The sequence below is a fragment of the Callospermophilus lateralis genome, chromosome 1, assembly GCF_048772815.1.
Source record: "Callospermophilus lateralis isolate mCalLat2 chromosome 1, mCalLat2.hap1, whole genome shotgun sequence".
In the NCBI taxonomy this organism is placed as follows: domain Eukaryota; kingdom Metazoa; phylum Chordata; class Mammalia; order Rodentia; family Sciuridae; genus Callospermophilus; species Callospermophilus lateralis.
Window position 1 is genome coordinate 90,852,901 of NC_135305.1, and position 15,956 is coordinate 90,868,856.

Below are 15,956 nucleotides of genomic sequence, written 5' to 3' on the forward strand. Positions count from 1 at the left end.
AAAGAATGTTACTCTGCAATTGGCAACTGTATCTTCAAGATAATTACCACTTTTCAAAGCATTATTGTTGGATAGGTTTTATAGGGGGAAAGGAATTAGAAAACATGACCTTCCTCATCCAAAAAGAAAAGTAAATGAGACTTAAAAGTATGAATTATGAAAGATGGTGGCTGGAAATACTATGTCCAACAAGGCCATCAAGCCATCAAGGTAAAAAGAAAGGCCTTTGCTTGATTCAAGATCTAGCATCTGAAAATCTCATTTGATAAATTTAACTGGATTTTCTTTTCTGATTATGTTTAACCACCAAATTTGATTGTGTGTCATAGCAATTTTCATTTTACCTGAGGTTAAAAGAAAAACCACTGGATTCTAAAGACAGACTAATACCTGTTTATCTCAGTATGAAAACTGATCAGTGGAAAACACTAATCTGTTTGAGTAAATAAAATAAGTTTCTAGAAATTCAAAACATTACAAACCAAGTGTTTTTTTAAAGCATTTGAACACTATTAAAGATCTTTTCTGAAGTCTAGTAAAAGAAAAAATACCATTTGAATGGACACAGAGTTTCCACACAGACTGTACAGTGGTTGTGAGCAGTATCAGGGTCTCAGGAAGTGTCATTTCAGAGCTGCATTATTCTAAGTGGTTGAAGGAGTCTGAGCTGATACACCTGGTACTAGAAAAAACCTGAAATGATTCACCTAGTTGGATAAGAAAGGACTTCCATATCCTTGATTTATTAAATTCCATTGCTCTTTTTTGCATACATTTTTCCTTAAAACTCTAAGATGAACATTTTTTTGCAATATAAATGATTTAATCATTTACACAACAAGCTTAATAAAGCTGACATTCAATGGAAAACAATGAAGTGATCTACCTTTAGTAATCAGAAAGACTTTAAATCATTTTTATTATCTTGTTTTTAAGTGTCTCTTTTAACGCTTGTGATTTTATTAAATCACCAGGCAAAAAATAAGGCAAACCGTGTTTGTTTTCAACACACCTCTTGCACCACAGTGTAATTCTCAGTTAACCTTTAATACTCTGTACATACTATTCATAAATACTGTGGTGAAGTAAGGCCTTGCATCCTTGAGCAGGATGCTACATAGAGGAGGGTTAGCAGCATTGGAAGGGTCTTCAACATCCCATATTTCAAGCATGCTGCAACCAGGCCTGAAAAAGACACAAATATATCTATATTAAAAATATATTCATGCATAGAGAAAATACATAAATTATAAAGTATTTCCTAAATTTCCAAACACTAATTTATTTAACAAATTAAAGATCTTAAGTGTCATTTCAAAGAACACAAGCTCAAAACTTATAATAAAAATGAAATGAAGTATGTTGCATTTTCATGTCCCACTTAATTAAATAAAGGTTCAGTATACATTCAAAAATACATATTTATAAATTCACTTTCAAAATGAAACAAATATATTTTCCAAGCACCATCACCATCCAAATATCAGGCCTATTTGTAGTGAAATGAGATGAATTAAAGGAAAGCTAATCAAATTTCTGATTAATCCCAATTTTTTGGCATAAATTTACAGTCAAAGGCAGGAAAAGGAGGTTCTTATGTCAAGTTTGTTTTCTTCAATGCTTTCCTATTATAGGTGGTTCTGAGTAGACTAAATAAGAAAATATTTCTCACTAGAGTGGACTAAATAAGATAATCTTTCTCACCCTGCAAAAGAATCAAATTGATTTCTAATTTTTATGTTTCTAATTTTTGACACTTATATTGAGGTATAATTTATATTGAGGTATAATTTATGTAAAATAAAGTTTACTCATATCCTATCCTATATGGTAAAAGTTTAAGTACGGTCAAATGTGCATAGAATGTATCAACATCAACACAGTTATAGAAAGTGTCCATCACTTAACAGTTTTCCCCTATTGTCTGCAATCAATCCCCTTCCCCAAGCAAGGCTCCAGGCCTGCCCTGATCGCTTTTCTGCACTATAGAATTCAGAATCCTATCCAAATATATTAGGTAGGCAGGCTTCCCATTTCTGGTTTCTTTACCTTAGAATGTTTTTGTATTCATACCTCCTACAGCTAATATTGTAGATCAGTGATTTCTTAATTTTCATTACATGGAGTTACAACAATTTACCCATTTGCAAGCTAATAAACATTTGAGATACTTTGAGGTTTTATAATAATAAACAATGTTTTCCAATGACTTATGGAGGAGGCTTTGTATTGACATGTGTTATTACTTTAGGGCAACATCTAGTAGTAGGATGTTGTTTGATTAAATGTACATTTAACTTTTTAAGCAACTTCAAAATTGTTTTCCAAGGTCAATATATGATTTTCTATTTCCATCAATAATCTATAAGACTTGAGTTGTACTACAAATTGTACTACAAATTCTCACAAATACCTGGTACTATCCATCTTTGTAAATTTAGTCATTCTAGTGTTGTTATGGGTCATTCAGGATGTCTTCTTTGGTAAAGTGTTTGTTTAAATATTTTGCCAAATTTTGTGTTGTTTCTTATTAGTGATGTATGAGAGTTCTTTATATATTCCTGATAAAAGTCCTTGTAAGATATTTTAGCAGATGTATTAAGGCATACTTGATCAACCATTATTCAACATACTCCACATATTTAGAGTGTATAATCTAATAAATTTTAACATATGTATATACTTGTGAAACTATGGCCACAATAGAAACCATAAATATAAGACAAAATTTAAGATAGTAATAAATAAAAATTACATTACAATCTGACAATTTCTGATTAAAAATGGGATGTTTATATTTTATAAGAAAAACTTTGATTTATAAAACTCCTTATTGGAGCAGCTACATATGCTTATTTTCAAAATATCAGTTGATCTTTTCTAAAACATCCAATTATCAATGTGAACAAAGAGAAAAATGAACATGTGCTCCAACTGGCAAGGTCTTTTTCTCTGAGCATGAATTTTGTAATTACTCATATATTTTTATATCTGCTAAAAACTTAGCAAATAAAATTAATGAAAAGGGATTATTAACAATAGGATTTGGTTTTGCATGTATATCCTCAAAATTTGCTTTTCAAAACACTTGTTTATAGTTAAATGAATTATTAGTTCAATTTAATGACTCATTGTTAGTAAAACTATAAAAGAAGACTAAAAGGTGGAAAAATCTTTCTTAATATTTGATATATTATTTTATCTTTGGAACATTTTATGTACAAGTAATTAAATATACTCACCTCTCCCACAAACTTACTCATCCCCTTTTGCACCTCTACTCTCTTGTCCCATATACCAGGCAACCATATACCAGCTTTCTCTCACTATAGATTTGTGTACATTTTCTGGAATTATTGCTTGCTTGCTTTTTTATGTCTGGTTTCTTTACTCAACATAATTGTTTTGAGATTTACCCATATGTTCTTTGTATCAGTAGTTCATTCTAGTTTTTACTGATGAGTAATACTGTATGGTCGAAATATTTCAATAGTGTGTTTACTCATCCACCCATTAATAGATATTTGGACTGCTCTTAGTTTTGGGCTATTATTAAAAAAAAACTGCTGTAAACATTTGTATAAAATTATTGATGTGGATGTATGCTTTCTTCTATGCAAATATACACAGCAGGTGTATGTTTGAGTTGTTATGAACTGCCTGTCTTGCAAAATGGTTATGCCACATTACATTCACACAACCCACGTATGAGAGTTGTAGGTACTCCAGTGTCAGCAAAGTTGGCATGACCAGTTTTTTTTTAATCTTAGCCATTAAAGGAGTCACCAGACTCTGGAGTCTGTTTTGTTCTTCTGATTGCCTGTTTGTCATTGTCATTCTAGGAGGCAATTAACTTACCTACATCTACTGTAATATATAGCAGCTAATATCTCTGTTCAGGAGTCTAAAGAAAGGCCTCAAGAATCCCTTAAATACCTTAAAGTTTTTTTATTCTTTTTTTAAGTTCAAAAATTTTAAATTTTAATTAGTAACATTTTTCTTATTATGTCATTTTGAGTTATGAGAAACTTTTCTCTTAAGTCTTATAAATCCAATGTTGTTCAGCTATAGTACCAAAATGTTAATACTATTGTTGTAAATTCAAATCTACATTTCTTACATCTAATACAAATTGTCATCAAAATATGAAGAAGTATGAAAAAAGCTAAGTTTAAGATAGATGTGTTTAACCTGATTTTAAACATATGATGTATACATATACTAAAACATAACCCCAATAATATGTAAAATTTTTATGTTTTCATGTATCAATGAAAAATAAATGTTATAAAAAATACTAAATGAAAATCAAGATGCTAAAATGTTATAATAATTTTTTGAAATTAGAGTATCCTTAAATCATAATTTCACTTTGCTAACTGAAATGATTTTAAGTAAAATGCCAAGGTAATAGTATAATGGAATTTATTTTAAATAAAGTCTTAAAAAATTAGGACTATTGTAATAAAATAAAACATTTGTTGCTTCAAAATATACCATATCATAGTATAGTGTTAATACTTACTTAGTTCTCACAACACACCATGCCTCTTCTAAAACATAATAATTCACATGTAACTCCAACAGTTTATCTCTCACTTCTTTTGCAGATTTTCGACTATATGCTGAATAAACTATTTTTGTTCGGGCCCTTTAATTTTAAACAACAATTATAAACAGATTTTAAAATAAAGTATAATGGACTAAAGAAAATTTAATAGCAAATTGAAATTTCAATCCTCACAGGATGGGGTATTGGTATGTATGTACAGAAATTATTTTAGAAATAGCTATTTCCACATTTCTACTTATATTTTGAATGCTCTAAAACAACCAGTTTGAATTTTGAATAATACTGTTTGTTTGTATGCAATCTAGTCTGGAGTTATACTGAATAGCAGGATAATTTCTCAGAATATAAAATTTACTTTACATAATACACAAATTAATTTTCTCACAGAATATTTTCAGACAGAATCTGAAAACAGATTTCATAAATAATATCTAAAGAAGCACAGAAAAATAGATGAGTTGAATTTCATTGTAGCAAATAGAATATTTAGATCCTGGGTATCGGAGAGGTAGAAGAAGCACATTACAGATTTTTCAGAACAGGGATATTCATCAAAATATGGTACAATGAATGATTCGACTTTAAGTTCTTATGAAAGAATGAACAAATCACCCTTTACATGTTAAATGTTAATTAGGACTTCAAGCATATGGGATGTTCAATCACCACAACCAGGCATAAAACTTCAAATAATTCAAAAATTTTCCTTTAAGAATAGGCCAAAAATCTACTAAAAGAAAAAGATTACATTGACCATTAATAGAATAATCAAAATGAGTTTTGGAAGCCAGTCATGTATAAAAAACTTTCATGCCACAATGGAAACCATATTTTTCATAAGCAGTTAAATACCCCAGAATTTCATAAAAGATGTAATAAGGCAAATTTCATTACTTTTTCTACCAATAAGATCTAGGAAGTTTCTTGAGTTAAGCAGAGGGACCTGTGTTAGAGTAGGGGTTGGCAAACTGGCTCTGGGTCAAAGCTGCTGCTTAGAGTTTTACTACAGCCTGTTCTCTCCCTCATACACACGTGCAATTTTTCAGTTTTCAGATGTTTATTAAACCTACTTTGAAGGAAACAGGTGCATATTGGATGATTTCTGGATAGTGATTATAATTGTTTTAATTTTCAACATGATATGAAGATAAAAGTGTGTGTGTGTGTGTGTGTATGTGTGTGTGCAAACATTTACCCTATTCCTAAGAACCAGTAACAAGTAGGCAAATGATTCTGAGTGAAATATTCAGTCAGTTACTAACCTCAAGTCTGCGTCTTCATAATGTGGATGATTCACAATGGGATGAAGTGTAGACAGTTTGATGCTTGCCATAGTAGGCATAGCACCTGCAAAAACAGCATCTGAAAAATAAGATTACATTTCTTAATAAAATGTTTTAAGAAGACCAAAAATAAACTTATCCATAGTATCTGAATTTAAATTAAGCAAGATGAAGCATTTACTTGAATAAGAACCATTGATATCATTCATTTTATTCACTCAGTATTCACTGTCTACCATATGACATCTACCTTTGTTAAGTATTATCTTGGTGTTGGGAATGGTGCTCGGTATTTTTATAAGAAGCCAATGATTTAATCTGCATAAGAACTGTATGAAGTGAGTTCTCTTTTTTTTTTCACTTTGTAGAAGAAGAAGCAGACAAACAGCAAAATGAGTTGTCTAAGATTGTACAGCTAAAAGGTTCAAAGCTCATACCCTTAGGCACTCCACTATCTCACTTCAGGATGACACTACAATCCAGTACTACAGAGATGCACAGGACAAGGGACAATGTAAATCACATGAGTTATCATGAAATTAAAGCATTTAAAATTATTTAAAAATGCTAGGGAGTGAGAAACTGTTTTAAGTGTCAAGGCTCAGTAGTACATTTTTTCAAATGATTTTTGTATGTTGTGATATGTAGTCATGTCTATGTGCCAGAGAACACATAGATGTCTTTCTTTAGATGATCTTTAAATATTCATAATCATGTTCTCTCAGTTGCCCATTTGAGTTTATGCCACTTATACATAAATGGCATACATTTATGCCATTTATACAATCATTTTATAACTGTGAGTACTATTTTTTAAAGTAAAGGCATGTATAAATTCAGTCATAAATAGGACTACATAACTATCTGGCTTCAGTGTCAGTTTTGTCTCCTGGTAAACCAAATAGACAAATGCTTGTAATTGTGAAGGTTGTTATCATTTTAATTAGCACAATACAAACAAGGCATGCTATTCAGATCTACTAAAGCAACTGTTTACTTTCAAATATAGCCCAGCATTCTAAATGTAACTGTGAATGCAAATGCAAGACAAGCTATCTGCAATGTAGTAGGAACTATGGCCAAGTGCCACTGCCCAGCTTCAAGAGAGTATCATACCCTCAATGCAACTGGCCTAGAAAAAGATCACCACTCAAAGCTTAAGACAGTTTCTACTGAATGTGTATAGTGCGCTTCTTCGCTAGTATAAACATGAAAAATTGTAAGTCAAACTACTATAAGTCAGTCTGGGCACACACACACAGACACACACACACACACACACACACATACAAAGTGCTAACCACCTAACTACACAGTATATATAAATGTCTGTATATGTGTATATGTGTATGCATATAACTAAATAGCTACATACCAGGTCTGGTATTGTATTTGATCCATTGTATAAGTTCTTCCTGAGGCAAATTATTAAATTCTCCTATTATGCTCCATTGGTTGTGGAGGTTTGCACAACCTTGTATTGACATCACTGTCAGAATGCCAAAGATAACATTCTCAAAATGAACTTTGCAAAAAAGCCAGCCAAAGAGCTGAAATGAAAAAAACCCACATTTATTTATAATCCTTATATGAAAAATGCTATTGAGTCAAAAAAATTCTTACTGCTTAAACCAAGATTTACATTTGATATCAGTATATAAATACAGAATTATTATCAGCTATTGCTTAAAAACAATGAATACATTACTGGGCCTCTCAAAAGAATTTAAAAAGGCATACCTGATCCTTCTAGTAATGATTTGTAACCAGAGATCAGGATTAGAAAATCACAATTTTGAAAAATCCTAAAATTAGATCCATTAACATTTGGTTGCTTTGTGGGAACCAGAAAAACTTTATTAGCCATAATGTGTATATTCCTCTCAGGAAAACAAACATTATGATATTTTCGGACTACATACTCATAATCAAAACTAAATAAAATGTTTCTATAGGTTCCAAAACTCCAGGTAATTTATCTAATTATTTTGTATGTTAGATACACCCAGGGAATCCAGGATCAACAACTTTTTTTTTTTTTTAGGAATTCTCTGTTCCAAACAGGACTATACTTGAGCAATTATTTAGTATCTGTTCACTACTGAATGAATACTTGAAGGTGGTTTTGGTGGGCTGTAAACTGACACAAACAACTCTAAAAGACTATATTGTGGGTTGAATACTAAACAGGGGAGAATGTGTACCTAATCACTCATCAGAGAAATATCAGTTACAATCAAGGAACAATATTTAAAGCCACTTGAAGATGCATCTTGCACTCAATAGTAAATTGTGAGCTAAAATTTTTAATGATTTAAGTTAAATAAATTAAAGCGCCTCATTTTATGTTTTAGATTACTCAGCAAAGCCATGGTAACTATACTAGTGTTGCTACAATATGATAGTGTACTTGCACAAGATGGTGCCTTACCCGTCGGTTGCAGATCAAGGAAGCCATAATACACATGTGTGGTGTCAAAAACAGTTTCAGCCTCATAATTAAAACAGCAAGGGAAGTAAATGCCATCAACTGCAAAGTGTGAAAAACCAGCTATAAAACAAAACAAAGTCTTTACTTTTTATATTTTATTATTAATAAGTATATAAAGTATATTAAAGCCATTATTATTCATTAGAACAAAGATCTTCTAACTATAATGTCTATTAATGTTTATTTATCCATTAAATGCTAGGCACTGTTCTGAGTGATTAAGATATAACACTGAGCTCTACCCTTGTGAGGCTAACATGTGAGTACAATTTAATATGAAGATACTGACAATAAATAGACATACAAAATAAATAAGTTCACTGGAGTCCATAGAAAATAAATAAACCTCATATAGTCTATTAGTAAGTGATAAACGGGCAAGAAAGTGGAACAGGGAAAAGAACCATCCATTGCAGAACAACTCAAATACTGCTAAGGGTGCCCCAGCAGCCAGGCTACGCTTTGTGAATTATCCTTGAACGAGAATTTAATATGCAAGTCTACCAAAGAAAAAAATGACAACTTTACCTCACCACGTTCAAGGAGCTGTTTTCTGGAATAAAATAAAAATATTACCTATTTACTTAATGCCCATTATACTATAATTACATAAAAATAGCTTCATTGATTTGTTCTTAGATTTTTGAAATTTTATTCTCTTAAAACTACTTGGGAGTTTAAATAAAAAATACAAAAGATTAGATAACATTACTAAAATGTACAGTAATTTGAAAGGCATAATTTATAGTCATTGTACTGAAAGTGTGGCAAAAAGTCATTCTTCGGTTAAGATAAAAAATGTTTTGCTGATCCTTGAAGATTGTAATTCTGGGAGAATGAATACAAAGGCTTTCTATTAAATATTCATATTACATATAATAAATACTTTAGAAAACTACTACTGGAATTTTGAATTGTTTTCATTTTCACAATTAAAAACCACATGAGCATTCTTGTGCAGTAAGTTTTGTGAGCATCACTGAACATTTTCTTAGGATAAAGTTCTAGAAGAAAAATTATTGGGTAAAGCACATGAATATTTTTAGTTCTAGAAGAGTGGTTCCAACTTTTTGAGTACGTACAGGAAACCTACTATGTTTTAACCACTGTATAGGGAAAAAGCAGAAACAGTATAGATAAATTCTTATCCTTATGAAGCTTACATGAGAGTCAAAAGCCTGCCTACTTTATTGTTCCACTGAAAGTATGGGTTTTTTATAATATCCAGGATCCCTAATAGGGATTTAAAAGTAGAAAAGAGAAATAAGCCAGTGTTCAAAGGAAATTCAGGGGTATACAGATCTGCAGTTTTTTTCAAGGGTGTTTGGGGATGTATCTCAGGACAATTGTGACCAATTACTCTACCACCATTGTAGCTCCTTTCCTATGTAGGCAGCCAAGAGAGAAAGGTTTTCCCATTTGTCCTAAAATTATCCACTCACAACAGAATCCTGGAGTGAGCTATTGCATGCAGAGAAAATGCCTGGTAGGTAAGTATATATTATAATTGTCATGGACTGCTCCCCACAACAGTAAATACTAATACAAATAAATTTAGGAGCTCATTTAAGATATGAATAAATAAGACACAAATAGCATGAAAGTGAAGCATCAGGATAAATGAGTAAAACTCTGTCCTCACAGAAAACAGAGCTAATGCAAGAAATAAAGAGACTACTAAATGAAAATTCTAACTATGATCTTCAGAGAAGTTTGAGAGGATATCACATCCATGTAATCAGAAAGCTACCATGAAAAGGGGCTTTCAGAAATTCTGAGAAAACATATGTGCATAATTCAAAACTTCAAAATAACATTGAAAAATAGTGTACATAGCTGAAGTTGGTAATGTTGAAAACCAAGCCATGTAATTCTGTGAAAAAAGAGAGAAAACATAGATATGATAAAAGCCATAACAGAAGTTCAAGAAAAAGAGACTAAGTCAAAGAATAAGGGAGCAACAATTCCCTCAGCTGAAGAAGTAAATACTCAGATAAAAATAAACCTCTCTCTCTTTTTCCCCATCTCCCATCTCTACAAATTTCCAGAAAGAAACACTTTATACAAGATTTTTCATTTGCATTGCTCAATATTAGAAAATGAAAAATAAATCTACAAAATGCTGAATAAAACCCAGCTATATCTACTCAACAATCCATAATCAAAATTGAGGGCAAAAAACTCTGTATATGAAACAATAAAAGACCAGGGCCAGCCAAATAAATCTTGAGAAAATGGCACAACATTGAGGCATCACAGTTGCTGACTTCAAAACATAGTACAAAACTACAGTGATCAAAACAGTATGGTAGGAGGAAATCTAATGTGTTAAATTAGAGGATGAGTGTATTTTTCAGTTGTTCCATTTTGGGGGATTCAAGCAATGGGAGTATTGCTTTCCAGTGTAGTGGGTGATAGCAGGAATCCACTGAAATCCTTTATCAGAACCAGAGATGCATATATTTAGTTGCTTTGAATATAGGAAAAGAAAAAATATCTTGAGGTTTTGCTTGTAGTGCTGATGGTGCCAATTCACTGTACAGAGAAGAGGTCACACAGGCAGAGAAAGAAAAACCATGGGAAAAAATTGGCTTGGGAGAATGTGTGGAACACATAGACAGTCTGATTTAACTGATCCAGAGGTAGTGCAACAAGCTGGTGATTAAAAAGTGCTCCATGTTTCTCTGCTGGTAAGTAGAGAATTAAGGCATATTGCCATCTTGAAGTGGTCACACATCAGCTTTCTTCTGTGGGGCATTATAACAAGTGTCATCATACTGTTCCAGCAAGTGCCTGCCTTGAAGTTTAGAGTGTGCCTGGTGGATGTGACTGAGGTAATTTAAACTAACACTTGGATTAAACTGAGTCTGTCTCAAAACTAATAAATATCAACAACACAGAATTTATTACAAAAGAGAACTACACAACAAAGGACACACTCACAATTCAGAATGAGGAATGTTTCTCAACATGTGCAAGTCCAAGACTTGTAAAGACAGGAGGAAACCAGCAAACAAGTCTTCCCCTGAAGTTTACAATTCCCCAACAAAGGAACACACAGACATTGAAGGGAACGAAATTTCAAAAAAGAATATAAAAATAGATTATCAAAATAATTAGTAGGTTAATAGAATACCTAAGTAAAGAATTAAGAGTAAATACAGGAAGTAAAAGACCAATTCAAAAAGAGAGAGATTCTGAAAAGAAATCAATCACAACTTCTGGAAATGAAAGACAATAAATCAAATAAAATTTTCACTTGAAAGCATCACCAACAGATTAGAATATGTATAAAATATAATTTTCAAGGCCTCAAAGACAGGGTCTGTGAAGTGGACCACTCAATCAATAGAAAATAAAAAATAAAAGAACAAGATCAGAATATATAGAAACTCTGGGACAATAGTAAGAGACCAAATTTAAGAATCCTCAGGATAGAAGAGGGCATAGAGATACAGGCTAATGGCATTAAGAAATTTTTCCGTGAGATAACAACAGAAAGTTGGCCAAACCTTAGGAATGAGATGGACATCCATATACAGGATGTTTACATGACACCAAATAAAAAATATTTTTAAAAGACCCCTCCAAGAAACATAATAATCAAAATGCATAATATAGATAATAAAGATAGAATAATAAAAGTCACAAGAGAAAAATGTCAGTTCACATTTAGAGGTAAAATAATAAGCCTTGCTTTTGACTGCTCAACTCAAGCCTCTAAAATCCAGAATGACTTAATGAGAGAACCCATACTCTAAGAAAACAACTGTCAGCCAAGGTTGTCATATCCAGTAAAACTAACATTCAGAATCAAATAACAAATAAAAATGTTTCATAATATGACTTAAGTATTCATGACCACTATATATCAGCACTATAGAAAATGTTTACAGAAATACTACACAAAGAAAAACTGAAAATAAATTCCAAAGCTCTCAAATGGATAAAATTCTCCAGAAGAGTAATTAAGTGAAATAAAATTAAGAACAAATTAAATTTATAAAATAAACCAAAATGGCTGGAAATAATAAACATCTCTCCATAATAACTGAATATAAGTGATCTCAACTCACCAATTAATTAAAAGTCACAGACTGGCAGAATGGATTAAAAAACAAGATCCAACTATATGCACTTTGCAAGAAACTCATCTTGCAGGCAAAGACATCCGCAGTTGAAATTAAAAGAATGAAAAAAGAAATTCCATACAGATGGAGTCCAAAATTAAGCAGATTTCAAGTAAAAAATTGTCAGAGAGACAAGGTAGGAGGCTACATATTGTTAAAACAATCCAACAAGAAGATATGATAGGGCTGGGGTTGTGGCTCAGAGGTACAACACTCGCCTAGCATGCATGAGGCACTGGGTTCGATCCTCAGCACCACATTAAAAAAAAAAAAAAGATACTGTGTCCACCTACAACTAAAAAATAAATAATTTTTAAAAGAAGATATGACAGTTAAGATTTATGCCCCAAATGTCAATGCTTTTAGATAAAGTATACACTTCTTGTCATTCCCTCCCAGAGAGACCCCAAAACATGTGTGACTCCAATACAATAATACTGGTGATACCTATTTCACCAATAGATAAGTCATCCAGATATAAAATCAATAAAGATATTTCCATACTAAATAATACAATAAATGAAATGAACCTAAGAGATGTCTATAGAATAGTTCATCCAATAACAGCTGAATATTCTTTCTTCTCAGCATTTCATAGAATTTCTTCCAAAATAGAACATGTTTTAGGTTACCAAGTAGGTCTCAGCAAATAGAACAAAACTGATATTCTCTTGTGCATCTCATCAGATCATATTGGAATGAAATTAAAAATCAACAGTAATAAAAATTATAGAAACCCCACAAACTTATAGAATTAAACAATAGTCTTTTAAATGAAGAATGGATCAGAGAAGGAATGAGAGGGGAAATTAAAAAGTTCTTAGAATCAAACAAGAATAGAGATACAACATGCCAAAATCATTGGGACAGTACAAAATCAGTTCTAAAAGGACAGTTTATAGCATTAGGTGCATACATTTTTTAAAAAGGAAAAATATCAAATAAACAATCTAGTGGTACATCTCAAGGTCATAGAAAAGCTGGAGAAAATGAATTCCAAAGCCAGTGGAAGACAGGAAATAATCAAGATCAGAGCTAAAATTAATGAAATAGAGAATGAAAAAATACAAAGGGTCAATGCAACAAAGAGTTGGTTCTTTGAAAAGATAAGTAAGGCTGATAAACTCATAGCCAAACTAAACAAGAGAGTGAGAAGATGAAATCAATAAATTAGAGATGAAAAAAGAGATGTCATCACAGATATTTCTAAAGTTGAGAGAACCATTAGGGATTATTTTGAAAACTTATAAATTATAAAATCTAAAAGCTTTGATAAATTTTGTTTCACAGATACCTTCCAAATTGAATCAAGAGAATACAAAAAAACTAAACAAACAAATATCATGCCATGAGATTGAAGCAGTAATAAAAAGTCTTCCAACAAAGAAAAAAACCCCGGACCCAATAGATTCTCAACTACTAGACATTTAAAGAACTAAGACCAATCCTCAAATTATTCCATGAAATTGAAAAGGAAGGGACACTCACAAACTCATTCTAAGAAGTGGCTATGAATCTCATACCAAAACCAGATAAAGCCCCATAAGGACAGAAAACAGACCAATATCCTTAATGAACATAGATGCAAAAATTCTTAATATTAGTGAACTGCATTCAAAAACACATTAAGGAGAGGGAAGATGGCGGCGAAGGGAGTGTGCATCACCCCCGTGTACCGCGTCACTGAGCAGGACAATGACAAGTTAGAATGGCTAAAAGCTAGCTTGTTAGGAATTTCCAGCAAAATTGGGGTGCTCCGAAACCTAGAGGAAGGATTTCCATTGCATGAGGATCAGCTACAGGGGCTCAAACATGCTTATTCAGCAAATCCCGGCTACCGCTCCCACCAGGGCTGACAACTGAGGTCTCTTGCACCAGATACCAGGGGCATGGCTACCGGAGGGTAAGCAAATTCGCTGGGGGTTCTCAGCCCCAAGCTCTACAAACATAGGGTCTAAGGGAGGCAAACAGGGAGAGTGTGCCCAGGCACTAATGAAAACAGGGCTCCCAGGAACAGCAGACCTGGCGTGTAGCCAGTATTGTGGGGAGCCTCACAGGTGAGCGGGGCCTGGCTCGAGGAAACACAAGAGAAGGCCCTAGACACTCAGGATTGGAGACCCGCCCAGTCTGGGAGGAAGAGCTGCTACACAGTGATTGGTTCCCACCTATTGAGAGGAGAAGATTGACCCAGTGGGCACAGCTCCACCTACTGGAAGAGAAGTTAATCAAACTCTATGACTGCATTTATTATTACTATTATTATTATTATTATTATTATTATTATTATTTTAATTTGGTTTTTTTTCTTTCATTTTCATTTTTTTGTTTTTGTTCTTTAACTTTTTTAATGTTTTTAATTTTTTATTTTATTATTATTTTTTTAAATTTTAATTTTCATTTTTTTATCATTATTATTTTTTTATAAAAAACTTTTTTCTTTCTTTCCTTATTTTCTATTTTTTTCTTTTCTCTTTTTATTTCTTTTCAATTTTCTTATTCCCCCCTTCCTTGAATTCTACCTGCCTACCCTCATTCTCTTTAGTGACTTCTTCCCTTCCCTTCTAATATCTTTCCTCCCAAGCACCAAATAAATTTATAAGAGTAAACAGTAACTCAGCAATCAAACAGAACAAGAAGTAACATGAGCAGCATAAAAAAGCAAGGAAGAAAGGGAGTACAAACAATGAAGGAAGCCTAAGTATTCAGGAGGACCTAGAGTCACCAGAAAAATGGTCATATAAAGAACTCAAGGAACACCTTAGACAGATGGAATGGGACCTTAAAGAGGATAAGAGACAGCAAATCCAAACTGTGAGAGAACACATTGAAAATGAATTACATAAACAGATAAAAGAAGAAGTAAGCATCTTTATCAGGAGATAGAGATTATAAAAAAAATCAAACAAAAATTCTAGAAATGAAGAAAACGATAAACCAAATTAAAAACTCAATTGAGAGTATCACTAACAGAGTGGAGCAAGTAGAAGCCAGAAAGTCAGAGAATGAAGACAAAATATATCATCTTGATAAGCGTCTAGCCAAATCAGAAAGGCTGGTAAAAAATCATGAGAAAAACATCCAAGAGATATGGGACAACATAAAAAAACCAAACCTATGAGTCATCGGGATAGAGGAAGGTACAGAGATTCAAACCAAGGGAATGAGTAACCTTCTGAATGAAATAATTACAGAAACTTTCCAGAAATAAAAAAGGAAACGGATATACAAATTGTAGATGCATACAGAACACCGAGCACACAAAATCACAGTAGACCAACGCCAAGACACATTGTTATGAAGAGAGCCAATATACAGAACAAAGAGAAAATATTAAAAGCTACAAGAGAAAGGAGGCAGATTACATTCAGGGGTAAACCAATAAGGTTAACAACGGATTTTTCATCACAGACGCTGAAGGCGAGAAGATCCTGGAATAACGTATTTCAAACACTGAAAGACAATGGATGCCAACCAAGAAT

The 15,956-nt window shown here is 32.4% G+C and overlaps 1 protein-coding gene across 2 annotated transcripts in view; it reads right to left on the bottom strand.

Annotated features, from left to right (window-relative positions):
* Nucleotides 1-1,034: 1,034 nt before the first annotated feature.
* Dpy19l2 (dpy-19 like 2) overlaps nucleotides 1,035-15,956 on the bottom strand; it is an 80,234-nt gene continuing 65,312 nt past the window's right edge. The window contains exons 17-23 of one of the 2 annotated variants that reach the window (XM_077110695.1): nucleotides 15,884-15,905; nucleotides 8,876-8,923; nucleotides 8,288-8,407; nucleotides 7,232-7,406; nucleotides 5,836-5,935; nucleotides 4,526-4,651; nucleotides 1,035-1,185 (exon numbers count right to left, since the gene is read on the bottom strand). In XM_077110695.1, the coding sequence (XP_076966810.1) occupies nucleotides 1,035-1,185; nucleotides 4,526-4,651; nucleotides 5,836-5,935; nucleotides 7,232-7,406; nucleotides 8,288-8,407; nucleotides 8,876-8,923; nucleotides 15,884-15,905 (742 nt within the window). The remainder of the gene's footprint in view (nucleotides 1,186-4,525; nucleotides 4,652-5,835; nucleotides 5,936-7,231; nucleotides 7,407-8,287; nucleotides 8,408-8,875; nucleotides 8,924-15,883; nucleotides 15,906-15,956) is intronic. The other variant, XM_076863918.2, reaches the window with a different exon arrangement.